Source organism: Pelmatolapia mariae, linkage group LG7 (genome assembly GCF_036321145.2).
Source record: "Pelmatolapia mariae isolate MD_Pm_ZW linkage group LG7, Pm_UMD_F_2, whole genome shotgun sequence".
Classification (NCBI taxonomy): Eukaryota; Metazoa; Chordata; class Actinopteri; order Cichliformes; family Cichlidae; genus Pelmatolapia; species Pelmatolapia mariae.
In genome coordinates, this window is record NC_086233.1 from 15,686,695 (window position 1) to 15,701,585 (window position 14,891).

Here is a 14,891-nt window from a genome sequence, read left to right on the forward strand (position 1 = left end):
GGATTTGTAAATCACCAAATATCAGTATTTATCTCAGGTTGTAGTTATGACATATATACATATTGTGTACATTAGGTTTCATAGTGAACCTCATGATGTGTGGTATGATCGGTTTGTGACTTCCTCCCTATTCCTTGGGAGGACCACTCCTGTGTTTCAGAGCTTTCATGACTGTAGAACTGTGATGTTTGATGTGTGTGCAGTAATTAAAATAGCTTGGCCACAGCTGATCGCGTTGCAAACTTTATTAACAGAAAAAATTCCACCACAATGTACACACACATATATACATGTGTATATATATCTATACATACATGTATAAATAATATACATATACATGACTACTCGGTCTACCAGTTGCCGGGGTTTTGGGCCTCTGGTCTTGACCCATGTGCCTGTTCATCTTAGCCGCTATGATGCCTGACAGGAGCTTCCATGTGGTACTGAGGCAGGTTATTGGCCAGTAGTAGGATGGGACAGGTCCTTTCTGGGGGTCCTTGAGGATCAGGACTGTCTGGCCTTCGGTTAGCCATTCCAGTTGTCTCTCCTCAACTAGCAGATGGTTCATTTGTGCTGCCAGACGCTCATGTGCAGTCAGCTTCAGCCAGTAGGCGTGAACCATGTCGGGGCCTGGTGCTGTCCAACTCTTCATACTGGAGACCCTTTCTTCGATGTCTGCCACTGTGATGGTTACTGGTCCCTGTTCAGGGAGGTTGCTGTGGTCTCCTCTGAGATCCACTAGCTACTGTGCATTGCTGTTATGGGTTACGTCCTTCTCCCATATACTCTTCCAGTATTGCTCTGTCTCCAGCCTTGGTGGTGCTGTTCTCATATTGTTCCCCTGCCACTGATAGTACACCTTGTCTGGTCAAGTGGAGAACAGCTGGTTTATTCTCCTGCTTTCTATCTCTCTGGTGTACCTCTTCTAGCGGCTGGCCAAGGCTGCGAATCTTTGCTTGGCAGTTTCCAAGGCCTCCGGTATGGACAGCTTGCTGTTCTTCTTAGGCACCTTCTTTGTCACACCTTTAGTTGACTAACCTCCCTTCGTGCTACCTTGATCTTAGCCTCTAGTCTCCTTCTCCATGGAGGGTACTGCTCCTTGTGGCTGTTCAACTTGCAGCCAAGGATCTCACTGATCACTGCTGCCGTGGTGTAGATCAGCTTGTTAGTTTCGGTAATGGTGGCGGTAGATATTGTCCATACTGCTGCATTCACATCACTTAGTAGATCTTCTGAGGGTACTTCATGTAGTCTTGGTAACTAGCTATAGAAGTAGTTGTGCAAAATTTTGTGGCCTTAAGTGATGGAAAGAAAGGCACCATATTCACCAGTTTAACACACAAAAACATTTTTTTCCTCTTAAACTGATTTTCATCCTTTTTGAAGGGTGTTCATTGTCACCTGGTCTGAAATGTTCAATCAGTGGCTGTTCTCATAATGACGACCTTACTTTACTTTGAGGCCTCACCGTTACCCTTTTGCAGAAAGCCTAAACAAAGCTTAGCAATCTATAACCATAAGATGTTAGCCATGCCGACCTTTGCTAAACCACAATAAATGGTTGGGGTATGTCACAGCAGAGGTCAGACGTTTGCCAAAAGACAAATGGTTGAAGCTCAAGGTGTTCACTTTGGTCAGACACTGTTCAATTAAGAGAGATTTCTAAAGGTAGATCATTTATAGCACACACAGATGAGTGAAAGTGTTATCCGTGAGTGAATATGAATCGTTACCATTCTTTCAAAGCACAGATAATAATCTAACTGGGCCCATATCTAGAACTTGTGGTGCACCACAGTCAACACAAAGACCAAATTAAAAAAATCAAACAAAATTAGTCAATGAAAAATCTCTTTTATTGAGTGTTTTTGGAAACGGATGTACTGTTAGATTTGAACTGAGGAGGATTTATACATGAAAGCTCTTCAAAAACAGTGGCACCAGACTTTTACATAGAGTCCCAAATCCAGCATCAAAGGACCACTACTCATGGACTGAACCGTCAAACATGTTTATACATAATATACCTTCAGAAGTGGATAAATGTTTATAAAAATAAAATTCTTCACATACTGAAATACTTGGATTTTTAAAACTACATTTTATCATAAGATGAACACTTCACACTGAAGATTCTTTTTTGAAATTGTAAAAACAAAGTAAGAAAAAAAAGGCAGAAGGCAGGGCAACAAAATACAAGCAATCATAAAATCAGGTCTGTAAAATCCAGCAAAGAGGAATTTGGCCACACACAGCCATAAAGTATCCTTTTAAAAACGCGTTAAAAAAAAAAAAACAGAACACACACACAAAAAGTCACATAGATCTCAATCTGGAGCCAGCTTGCAAACACTTGACTGAATAAACTGAAATAGTAAAAATTGAGAAAAATAAAACACTGAAAAAGAACTAGGTCTACTTAATTATTAGTATACTCTGTAATGAATTAATGAGGACAGCTAAAACTTTAATATAACGTCTCATTAGTTTTCAACATCCTAAACAAGTCTCCATATTTTTTCTTAGTGTAGGCACTTTTTGGCCCTAATGTGCTTACATGCAGTTTGTGGACCTGTGACATTTCCTGTTAAGTCTCTTCTTGACTGCTTCTGAGAACTTTAATCGCCCCACTTTCTCCAGTAACATGAGCCGACAGACATTTATAGCACATCACCATTATTTTACAGTATAGGCATGTGACTTATATACAGTATAAAACAGTAAATAACTTTTTTCTCCTTACACAGTATTAGAACAATAGCAGGACATGATACTTTGTGACCTTGTTGCAACTACTAACCAGAAATAGAAAAAGCAATTCAATGATGTACAGCTATGAAATAAAAAGAAGGAAATAAAACAAAAGTGTTCATGTCAACCAAATGAGTTCACTGTTCACAGCATAAGATAACACCGTTCTCTAATCTCGTCACTACGCCACTTCAAGCCATAAAATTCAAATGCAGTTTGCAGGATGCAACCGTTCCCAGATCATAAAACAAATATGGTGCAAAAAGGGGACTTAAAGGTCACTTCACTGACATCACAGCCCAAATTTTCCTTCACCAACATACAAAGGGGCAAATGAGCATTTTAGCATAAGCAGAAATGTTATTTTAAAGTCAATATTCCTCTAAGGGACTTTGTGTTTATCCACTTCCTGAAACATGCATTAAATATATAATGTGCCATTGCTTCACTTAGTGAAAAGGCAAAAAAATATGGGAAGTTGCTCGCACAGCCATCGTGTGACCACAGCCAGTGCAGCAAAAATAATGAGAAAAACAAGCCAGACTGTGTACAAGTCTGTGAGGGAAAAGTGTCTAGTCCTAAGACTTACTGAATACAATGTGCTCATGTTCATTTTTGTAAATTAAGATCAGAATTAGAGTTAGCTGCTTTAAGGTAGGCCTACCTTGTACTTAACTAATCACTTGTCTAGGAGTGTAACCTTCAGTTTCTTACTTGCATTGCCTCCTTGCTCACCATGTCCTGTTTAACAACACCAAAATGGTGATGACAGAAAGACTCAGGATGAGGCTCTAAGAAGGGATTTCATGCTGGCGCTGATATATATATATATTTTTAAGCATTCAGATTATGGTTGGGAACCCTGCTTTCCCTCTGGCTCTCACACAGAACAGGCATGTAACGAACCCTTAATGTTCCTCACTAAGCAATTTAAGGCAAACATTTTACTCCTGCTGCAGACTGTTGCTGTTTATTTGTACTTCAAAACTTTTTTGAAGTACTGAACTTTACAGTTAATAAATATGTAAGTATGTGACAGTCACAAATAACAAATCTAGCTTTAAATGAATGGATAAACGAGTATGACCTCTATTCCTCATCTGTGTGTCTGGAATGTAACCAACCTTCCTTCCTTCCTGGGCACCCTCAAAACTTCTGCAGTAGGCTCAGACCTACATAAGGTGAATAATGATCACCTCATAGCAAAGCAATGCTCTGCTGGAAATGTGGGGACATTACAGGACTACTATACTAGCTGTTAAAAGTTTAAGAACCTATACCATAAGGACAGCAGAAGCAGAAGAAGAAGCAGAAGCAGAAGAAGAAGCAGAAGCAGAAGCAGAAGAAGAAGCAGAAGAAGAAGCAGAAGCAGAAGAAGAAGAAGAAGAGGTCAGTGGACCAGCTAAGCAGAAAAAGTGTGGCCTTCTCTATGATGCTGAGCACTCACTTGCCCTTAAGGTTTGATAGTGAGATTAGGCTGACTTAGAGGAGCCATGTGTGTCAGCAGTCAGGGGATGATAATGGGAAAGGAAAAGAAAAGTGTAAGAGGCCATTCAGTGTTTCTGTATGTACACACACACACACACACACACACACACACACACTCACGCACGTACACAATGGGCAATAAGATACCTGGATGAACAATATTAGTGTCCATGGTGTTGCTGAAGTCACTTTGCACCAACAGATGCTTCCTCCTCGTGGTTAGTCTTGTAGCTGCCGTTATGCTGGGCGCAGGGTGATGACGTCATGTCCTCACTTGGTGTGGCTGAGCCTTCTCTGTCACTTTCTTCCTTTCCTTCTCTGACATACCTCGCTTCAGCCTGAAATGGCAACAATGAACGATCAACTCTGACCAACAAAAATATTCAAAGGCAAAAAAGCTCAAGTGCAGGAAAACTATGCTGTGCACAGTAACAATTATTTGATACTTCCATCTTTTTCAAACAGGGGTTTAACTGGCAGTTGTAAACATCAAGTACTTAAGCTTATAGTACAAATATGTACCTAATCTGATACTAATTGATAATAAAAATTAGTATCTGGATTAAGCTGAGGCATCCCCTCATGTTGGCCAAGATAAGGACAATTTTGGACAATACCTCCCACCCAACATGCTTGACAGTCACAGGAGCTCGCTCAGTGAGAGACTGATTTACCCAAATGCACCACTGAAAAGACACAAGAAATGATTCCTGCCTGTGGCTCTCTCCCTATACAACTCCATCTATAATTACACCCTTTTGCACATGCTCTACAGTGAAAATAACAATGTTTTACAATTTATAGTAAAATGTCAATCATATATATTTAATCTCTGTAATATTCTGCATATTTATAATTGACGTTTTTGTATATATAAGAGCTGTTTCTTAGATTTTGTAACTTTGTAATATATTACATTTAGTTCAGTCTGTTACTGTTCTTATTGTCTTGGAGCACCTGTAAACAAATCATTTCATTAAACTATTCTGATTCTTGTGCTTTTTGTTATTATGTCTGCTTACTAAAAAAAACAAAACAATATTTCACTCCTGTAACAGCCTGCATATCATCTGCAATACTGGTTTAAATCTGGTTTACGTAACTTTGCAGCAATGAGCACCAGAGCTAAGAGCTCTGATGTTACTTGGAACACATAGGTCAAAGGGAGGAAGAGCAGAAATGTTAATCAAGATGCATTATATTTTTATAACAAGTTTTCTTTTTTTTCTTTTTTTCTTTTTTTTTAAATCAATTTTTGTACCAGCTTCACTGTATATTAAATTAACAGTGACTGTGTTGATTCTGGTTGCAGTTAACAAAGCTGTTAACCAAAATATGTGACAAACCCATATGGATGCTGCAGCTTGTCTCTGACAACAATCTTGCAGAAATGATGGTGGTTTTTGAGGAGAACATTTGTTTGGCTGTTACTTGTCAAACAAATGTTCTGATTGTTATCAACAGAAAGGCTCAAGTGTCACAAATCTAAATCACCTTTTATCTCTTGGCTATCATTTGGGGGATCTATGTAGTACACTTCAGAAGTAGGACAGTCGTGTGGTTTGATACTCAAGTTGGAGACGAATGTAAACATTCACCTGTGCTGGTGTGAATGGCATGCAACAATGCCACTACTTTTGAGGTAGAAACTATTCAGAATGGGACTTTCAGAGTGATCTGCAAACCAAAGTGTGCTGAAAACTAAACCATACAGCAAAAGATTGATGCCACATATCAGAAAGACGAAGCTCGTGCATGCAAGTTGTATTATTAAATGCTTCCAGGTCTATGGATCTGGAATAATTAGATAACTCCAAGTATAAGCAACATAATGCGCAGACAACTGAGTCATTCTTTATTTGTAAATTATTAGATTTGTGACTGAAGCGTAATCTGTAATACCTTCACTGGCTTGGCTTTGCTCCTTATCCTGTCCTCGTCTTTGCGGCTCCTTTTTCTGGACGTGGACCCGTCCCTTCTGTCCCTGCTGCGTTCCCTCTTCTTCTCTCTTTTACTTCTAAAAGAAGCCAGTGGACCAAATCTACAGTAAGAACCAACCTTCAAGCAAACATATAACTGAACCTACAATCGTATAACACAGTAAAAACTTACCTATAAAAAATGTTTGGCAGCATGAGATGGTTGGATTTACCTTTTTGGTGACGGTGATTTGGCTTTCCTTCGAGGGCTTCTTGACCGATCCTTACTCCTGCGCTTGTGCCCCCTGGGAACAACACTTTATTAAGTGCATGAAAATAAAGGTGTTATAAATAACACATCTTATTTTAGTTAAACGATCAACATCCTTTTTTGCACCACAATAACATACAAACAGCAGCAAATTTAGGGAGATATGAAGATTAAGAATTTGGTGCCCTCTACTGCCAAAGGCAAGAATCACAGGTCTTATTACAGCTGATCAGATTCTTTTATTACTGTTATTATTAAACACGTAATAATCCAGAAATAGGTGTATGTTGTAGGTGGTCAAATGTGTTGAGCTAAACGACAGTGTAATAAACACATTCAGACTCTTGGGAAGAAAAAAAAAAAAAAATCACTGAGATTTTTGCCTCGCTAGTTGGTCCTGCATACCTCGAGCGACTCCGGCTGCATCTCCTGTCTCTGGAGCGAGAGCGTCTCCTGTGACTGCTTCTGGAACTGTGAGAGTCACTGCCCGGCAACAACCTCTGTGATGTTCTGCTTCAAACAGAAGCAAAAGGGGAAAAGTGTCAACGACTAAATTGTAACACAACACTAAAAAAATGGTAAAAATGGTAAATGGCCTGTATTTGTATAGCGCTTTACTAGTCCCTAAGGACCCCAAAGCACTTTACACATCCAGTCATGCACCCATTCACACACACATTCACACACTGATGTTAAAAAAGCCGGTCACCTATGTTTTGAGCGGGATCTTTTCCGGCGTGCCTTTGAGTGTGAACGGGAGCGTGAGCGTGAATGTGACCGCCGTGACCTTTGAGACCGGCTGGAGGAACGCTTCTTTGTTTCTGTGAGAGGAACAAGCAGTAGTCTCAGTACACGACAATTACTTCAGCAACTTTAATCAAGTCTTCATGCAGGAAGACTGAATATCATACCAGGTTCAATGGCAGCAGCAATGGTAGACTGTGCTTCACGCACCCTCTTCATCACATTTTCTAACTCTTTAGCAGCAGCCTGAGGCGTCAGCTCTGGGGGTTTCACAATAGCGTTATTGGAATGATTAACCCTGAAAGACAAAAGTATCAACCGGCTCTTAAAACCACGTTATTTTACGCATTTTCCCATTTTACAATTAGAGCTGGGCGATAGAACGATAACGATATGTATTGTGAAATAACTTTTTCTCGATAGAAAAATTTAACTATTGCGATAGGCCTCATCTCTCTTGTCCTCTTAAAAAAAAAAAGAAAAAAAAAGAACAGCCAATCCAAATTAAGTAGCGCAGAGCCGAACCAATCACAGCCGCAGCGTCACGTCACGTGACTTGTTACGTACAGCACAAGTGCCAAGGCGCACATGTGTATTTGTTTTTGCAGCCGGGCTGCCCAGGTAATGGAGGAAATGAGTTTGCCGACTAGAGAAAAATCAACCGAGAGCGTGAGCGAAGGTTACCGAAGAAAAAACCGATGATGGTTCCAATGCTGGAGAGATTGTCAAACGGAAGGGCCATAGAAGTTACGTAGTGTGAAGGTATTTCGGCTATTTCAAGTCTGACAAAAAACAGAGTAGCGCGCACTGTAAATTGTGCCGAAAGCAAGTCTGGAAATACAATAAACCGGTGCATGCTCAATCTCTGACTGAAAGCGCTAATTCGTCATTCGGCTTTTGTCAGACTAAAGTAACTGTTAAAACTGTTTGAAAAGCTAAGCTATACAACAAGGAGAGATTGAGAATTTCCTTTTAGTTCTCAGTTTATTTGATATTGACAAAAGTTAGTCAATTTTGTCTGATCTTCTGTAAAACAAACTAAGATTTATTTTTAGAATTAATATTTTGTTTCTAAGTGGAATTGACAATTTAGTAGTCTGTTTTGTTTGTTCTATTTTGAAACTTAAATGCTTTAGCAGCTGCCTTTTGTGTAGTTTGCAATATTTGCCTTTATTTATCTGAAAAAGTCTCATGTTCCTTAAGTACATCTACCCTGTTGAACTTATTATGGGAAATAAATATTTAAATCAAAACAAGCTGCAGATTATTTCACATTTTACTTGTGAGCAACGGCACATTTAAATCTTACAAATATAGTTATTTGGCTTATATCATGATATATATCGTTATCGCCTGAAATGAAAAAAACATATCGTGATATGAAAAAATCTTATATCGCCCAGCTCTATTTACAATTTTAGCTAAATACATACTTCAGCGGTCTGTCTCCAAACATGACTCCATTTAATGTGAGGGCTCTGGCAACAGACTCTTGCTCAACAAACTCTACAAAGGCAAAACGAGTGGGCTGGGTCTCATCTCCGGCCATTCGGACAAACTTCACGTCTCCCACCTGTTTAAAGAATTCCAACAGCTGCTCTGCAGTGGTGGTCTGCGGAAACAAAGATCAACTCAGTTTAAAGAAACATACAAGCCCCAAAATATAAAGCTTTTTAAAAACTGCTGAACCTAGAATTGGGCAGTTTAATTGGTAAAAACTGTTGTCAATGCTCTCAGATTTTGTCACATCTTTTTCTTAATTTTTATTTTCTCTGTTTAACCTTCTGATGTCTGCACTCATTGCATTCTGTTTTTATCTACATTTAAAAAAAGCAAACCAACTTTTTTAGAACTGGGGCTGTACATGTCATCAGTTTACAGATGGTTTCACAGATGTTTAAAACAACAGTATTGGCCCAGAATTTTACAACTGAGCTTATAGTTTCCTCAATATGGTGAAGGTGATACAAGCCAAACCCAAACAAGTAAGTAATAATACTACCATGAGCCTGTAGAATGAGGTCACATGGCCTTTAAATATATGAAGACTTTTATGTTACCTGTGAGTTCAAGTTGCCAACATACACTGTCCTCCTGATCTCATCAATTTTTGAGGGATCCACATTTCCCATGAGCGGCGGCTGGGCGAGTACTGACGCCGTGGGGTCGAGATTGGCTGGAAGTCGATTCACTAAGGGAAGGTTCAGCTGCAGGTGTGTGAAACAAAGACACAGGTTATGTTAGTATTGCACGATTATGATGAAAGGAATGATCATTTTATTATACTGTCATGTAAACTTAAAGCTGCTTTCACATGCTGTGCCACATTTCTGCTAATGTACAAATATCTGCAGCAAAATAAAATTTGTCCCCCAAAACACAAATAAAATACAGTAAAAGTATAAAAGTACCAAAATCAACCACTGCTACAATTCCTGTTAGTTAACCTTTACAAACAACAAAAGGTGTTTGTTAGCATGACTTAAGTGTATCACCTAAAAACACCTTTAAACAAAATAACTCCATTTACTGTTTCCTACACGGAGGACGTGACTAAAACTTGCCGCAAAGTACTCTGCAGCTGTGAAATCATCATCACACTAACACCTTTGCAAAGGTTTTGACACTCTGGACCAAAGAGCTGTTATCCACACGTGCAATTATTGTTGCATTTACCATTTTCTTAAAGCCTCTGTGACTCTGCGATGTTTAGTTCACATCTTTGACCACACAGAATGACATCAAAATCGCGATTTCAATGCATCTTTGTTAGCCACACCATCGCACCCATGTACAGGCTCGCTTTTACGGACATCTGACGGCAGGTGATCCACGTTAGCAACCACAGCGCTGTTTTCTTTAATTCATGCATTCTTTATCCTGCAGTTTGTGGTGAGTTTGCAGTTTGCAGTTCAGGCGACTTCACAGGACTGTTTGCATGTGATTTGTTCATTAGTAACGACACTTCCACTAAAGCAAAGTATTTCTAAACAGCAGATGATGATCTGCTTCAGGAGACAAGCTCTTCTACTCGGCTCCACATATGAATTATGTTGCACATCTGTCTTTTAGCATAGAGTTACTCATCCACATTATTTCAGGAAACTTAAAGCTGCACGCTGCGGGAAAGTATCATGACGTATCATTTAGAGAGTGCCTGATTTGTTTTTGCTTTGTGCTCTAATGGTGAAGCACACATTTTAAACATCAGTTGGTAATAGTTATTCAACAGTGGGAAGTAAAATCATGATCATGATTTACACTAGAATGGATCATTCTGACCTCGTGAAAATGTAAAAATCATGCAACTCTGGTAAAATAAACCCCACCCTCTTACATTTTCGTGGCTTTTCCTGAAAGCCTAAATAACCTGCAGTGAGTGAATCTTTAACTTTACAATCTAAAAACTAATAACAACCATTAAACAACCTTAAATACTCGTATTGTCCAATTTTAGTTAAAATTAGATGAAAATTAACAACTTTGACATCTTTGTCCTTTCTGCTGTTGTTGTAGGATGGGGTCAAAATGAAACTTGTTATAGTGTTAATCTCGATCAAAATTCTGGCTTCTTGAATTTAATGACTGCTACTGTGTGATAATGAAAATGGATGCTTCACCAGTAGACCACAAAGCAAAACTGAATGAGGCACTCCCTAAATCACTACCTGATGACATGCAACTGTATATTATGATTTACTTGCATGAATAACAGGCAGACGAGAATTATGACAGTGGCCAGACTTACATTCTGAAGTGGAGCTGGAGTAGGAATCGGCAGCAATCCCCCACCAGGAATCAGACTGGGTACTGGAGTGGCAGGTGCCAAAAGTGACAAAGCCTTGGCCTCTTCTGGGATTTTCCCTGCAGGACAAAAGCAGATATTAGTGAAGGCAATAGAAAAACTCTCCTCTTTGTCTCCTCTATGTCTGCACAATTAGCCCACTGTACTCTAGAGAGAAAGAGAGCATACACTTCCCATACAGCCTACAAATCTTCTACTGTCTACTCATGATATGCTGGAGACCGAGCATCCTTACTTTGCTTTTATTAAAAAACATAAAACAAAGAAAGAAAAAAACATTTCTCTCAGTGAATCTGAATTATTCTCAATGAAAATCCTTACTTTTTCAAAAACAAAAAGAAAACTTATTTTGTCCTTGGTCTCTTTTCAAAAACATAAAGAAAGGAAGAAAGGAGAAAAAAAAACAATGCAGAGAATGAGTCAACACTTTGATGTATGGGTCACCTGTACTGGAAACATATTGGTCATGAACCATACGATATCAAGCATGGACGCTTTTCCGTGGGGGGAGGGGGCGATCGTTTCGGAGTGTTGGAAAGGTGTGCAACACAAGACAACCCCAATGGCTGCATCACTAATAGCACACAGAACATCAGATACAGAAAAGAACAACAATTTTAAGAACTGTAGGAAAGGTTAGCCAAAACTTAGCTATAAAAAACAACTAATTAGAATTTTCTTTTTTTTTTTCCTCTCTGGATTCTAATCTGCTTCCTTGCTGCAGAAGTTAATAAAAAAAACAGCTACAGGTTTATCACATCATAGCTGGTGGCACTGAGCATAAAAATGACACATTTCCCCTTCTAATGTTAGAAGGGGGAAAAAGGAGCATTAATGTCACAAAGCATTAATGCGTTCGACTCACTGCTAAATACTAAACATCCACATTAGAGTCGTAGAGCAGGAATATGAGGAAAAAGCCCTAACTGCTGCCTTTTACAACACACTTGAATTACAGATGTGAAGTGCACTTATAGCTTGAAGAATTTTATGCTCCGATGAGGTAAAGTTTTCACTGCCGACTCTCACTTTTTCACAAAGACTAGCCCCTCACTACAACGAGGCGTAGTGGACGAGAGAGTAAAGTGTTAGGGATCCTCCTAGCATCCCATGTGTGACACACATCCCCATCGGTATGCCGTAGCAACCTGGACAGAACTCAATCACACACAAGCTGCAGCTGTAGCGGAAAGAGAGAGGGGGGTGGGGGGGTTGGACAATAATCAAAACAACAAACCAAAATAACAAATATAAACACAACGCTAGAGATAAGCAATATTGTAGTATTCTGGATAGAGACAGTAGAGAGTGGACAACATGGGAAAGTATGAAAGGAAACAAACCAAAAGAAAAAAATTTCAAAAGGAAAAAAATAAAAAAAAAAAATAAAAAGAGACAAGGTGTCCATCTTGGAAGGTTCAGCGGGCTATTCTCCTGGTCACATTCCCCCCTTGAAGGCTGCGTTGGCCCGATCGGGGATAGTGGCTTGGAAAACAATGCCTGACTCAGGCTAGTGTAGTAGTGTAACAGCTGGGCCACTCTAGTCATCTGATATGCACACATAATCACACAGAAAAAACATACAAAACCAAATTAATAAACTCAGTAGCCATCCAGCACCAAGTCACGTGGACAAAAAGCATCAAGTCAGAGGTGATATCATTTTGACTGTACACAAGGAACAACAGTGGCACCAAAGAGGGAGGGAGATTTAATGAAAAGAAGCACCGAAACAAAAACAAATAAAAATATGTATCTATGTTTTTTTAATGAAGAGAGAAAAGGGTGAGTTATTGAGTAATATCCATCAAACAGTATTTAAAATATGCATATAACTATTTTCTGCAGGCAGTCCAGTGTTTATAGTGTGGATTCAGCTTCAAAAACATTCAACCTAGCTTTAATGGCCTGTGTGGAAACCATTTTGTGAAACCAAACAAGAGACCCTAGCTCGGTGCTATGGGAAATAAGCTTTTTTATTTTCTTTTTTTTAAAATGCTGTGGCGATACAACCCCTAACCTGTACCAAATAATTGTACACAAACAGTTAAAAAAAGACCTAACCAGTGGCACAACTCGACAATTTTTCATGTGGGTTAAAAACATAAAATAAAATAATCACAATTACAAAAAAAAAATAACCCAGATTTCAACCACAACAACAAACAACTGAATTCAGGGGAAGGAGGTCATAACAAAGTCAAGGTTGTTTCTTTAAACGTAAAGGCCTGCACTCACCTTCCGCACATGGTACTACTATCAAAGCTCTGTCAATAAACACAGTATTAGTGAGATGTTGCGCCACACCAACACTGGAGGGGTCTCGGTACTTTATGTAGCACACTTTGGACGAGAAAGAGAGGGGGGCGTTGCTGTAAACAAAAAAAGGGAAAAGGAAAAGAAAGGAGAGAAAGAAGCGTGGAAACGCGGGTTAGTCATTTCATTTTGTTTCATCTGGGACTTTTTAGTTTATGATATAAGAACCGCGACAAGGCCGCAGGTCCGCAGAGTTGCTTGACTAGCCATGCTGAGGCAGACTGCTCTTACTCGGGCGGGTAGAGCCGCAACTCCTCGATGTCTCCCAGGAAACCGAAGAGAGTGCGCATCTGCTCGCTGCTCACGGCCGAGGACAGGTTGGTTATCTGGACGACGGGTGTCCCCGGTATCCCGCTCATTGTGCAAACTACTAAACGCGACGCAATAAATAACGTTTTTTAAAAAAATTAAAATTATTTTTATTTTTCAGTTACCCTACTGTGTTAAATACACAGAGCATCCAAGAAGGCGGAGCGACAGAGGTTCTTCCTCTTTATTCCTAACAGGAGTGAACAGTAAGCTTTGAGGTCCGTTACCGCCCCCTGGTGCATTGTATAGTACACTGCATTTAATCCCTTTAAAATGATTCGTTGGCCATATCGCTTATGGTCGATATCAAGCCAGAAAAAAAAATTCGTCATTTCTGTCAACTGGCCAAGAAGGCAGCAGAAATCGCAAGAAATATAACATTACAGTCCTATTAAGATATTTTAAGTGGCCAAAAAGGACAGGATTGATTCTAATATAGGTAAAATAATGCATAATAATAATAAAATATAAAATAATCTTAAAGATAGTTGCAAAAACAGGTCTTTTATAGGTTTTATCTGTCATTTATATGTAAGCCCTTCACAAATCCTTTTGATTACAGTTACCAGTATAAGCAATTATATATAGAAGTCACTATTTTAGGACAACACTGGCCTTGTTCAAAATGAACTTTTATTGCTCACCTCAATAAATAAAGAAAATGTCAATGATAACAATTATTTAGCATAATTGTACCTATAGGAAAATTAAACCTTGCAGGCTGTGATAAGAAGAAAAGGAATCAAGCAGCTGATGTTCAAAGTGGAAGTAGCACAGCATGTTGGATCTGATATGCTCAAGTTATTCATCCAAAGGAATAAAATGTTTGGGGCCAAGCAGAATATATATCCCAATGACTTGGTCATCGACAAGACTTATAGACTTTAGTGGAGTTCATGGGTCACTTCGATAACATGAGACTATGACATTCACTTAATACAGCCAACAAATTCTTCTTCTTCTGGATGCTTCCTTAAGGGGTCGCCACAGTGGATCACCTGCCTCCTTCACAATCTGTTCCTAGCATCCTTTTCTGTCACACCAACCCTCTGGATGTCCTCCTTCTCTACATCAGTGAACCTCCTCTGAGGTCTTCCTTTTTTACTCCCGCCTGACAGCTCCATTTTCAACATCTCTTGTCCAGCATATCCACAATCCCTCCTCTACACACGTCCAAACCATGTCAGCCTAGTCTCTCTAACTTTTTCTCCAAACTGAGCCGTCCCTCTGATGTTCTCATTTCTAATGCTGTCCATTCTGGTCACTCCCAGTGAAAATCGAAACATTT

The 14,891-nt window shown here is 39.4% G+C and overlaps 1 protein-coding gene across 7 annotated transcripts; it reads right to left on the bottom strand.

Annotated features, from left to right (window-relative positions):
* Positions 1-1,838: 1,838 nt before the first annotated feature.
* On the bottom strand, positions 1,839-13,781 carry srek1 (splicing regulatory glutamine/lysine-rich protein 1). Of its 7 annotated transcripts, none has more exons than XM_063478096.1 (12): positions 13,526-13,781; positions 13,217-13,350; positions 10,922-11,037; positions 9,234-9,380; positions 8,607-8,785; positions 7,341-7,471; positions 7,139-7,250; positions 6,835-6,942; positions 6,392-6,475; positions 6,142-6,256; positions 4,387-4,577; positions 1,839-4,232 (listed from the first exon to the last, which is right to left on the bottom strand). In XM_063478096.1, the coding sequence occupies exons 1-11, from the start codon at positions 13,651-13,653 to the stop codon at positions 4,425-4,427; spliced, it is 1,407 nt and encodes a 468-aa protein (XP_063334166.1). In that variant the 5' UTR covers positions 13,654-13,781; the 3' UTR covers positions 1,839-4,232; positions 4,387-4,424. The 7 variants fall into 7 exon arrangements, with proteins under 7 accessions (XP_063334166.1, XP_063334171.1, XP_063334167.1 ...); XM_063478101.1 differs by lacking the exon at positions 13,526-13,781 and adding exons at positions 11,423-11,552; positions 12,008-12,526 and having other exon boundaries at positions 1,839-4,577; positions 13,217-13,328; XM_063478097.1 differs by having other exon boundaries at positions 1,839-4,577; positions 6,835-6,939; positions 13,526-13,780.
* Positions 13,782-14,891: the final 1,110 nt, after the last annotated feature.

What these genes read in the sequence shown, in the direction of transcription:
- srek1 (XM_063478096.1), bottom strand. Translation starts at nt 13,653, where the DNA reads ATGAGCGGGATACCGGGGACACCCGTCGTCCAGATAACCAACCTGTCC. An exon ending in TTGCGGCTCTACCCGCCCGA is followed by an intron (nt 13,351 to 13,525) that starts GTAAGAGCAGTC and finishes TTTTGTTTACAG; the next exon opens with CAACGCCCCCCTCTCTTTCT. An exon ending in AGTAGTACCATGTGCGGAAG is followed by an intron (nt 11,038 to 13,216) that starts GTGAGTGCAGGC and finishes TTTGTCCTGCAG; the next exon opens with GGAAAATCCCAGAAGAGGCC.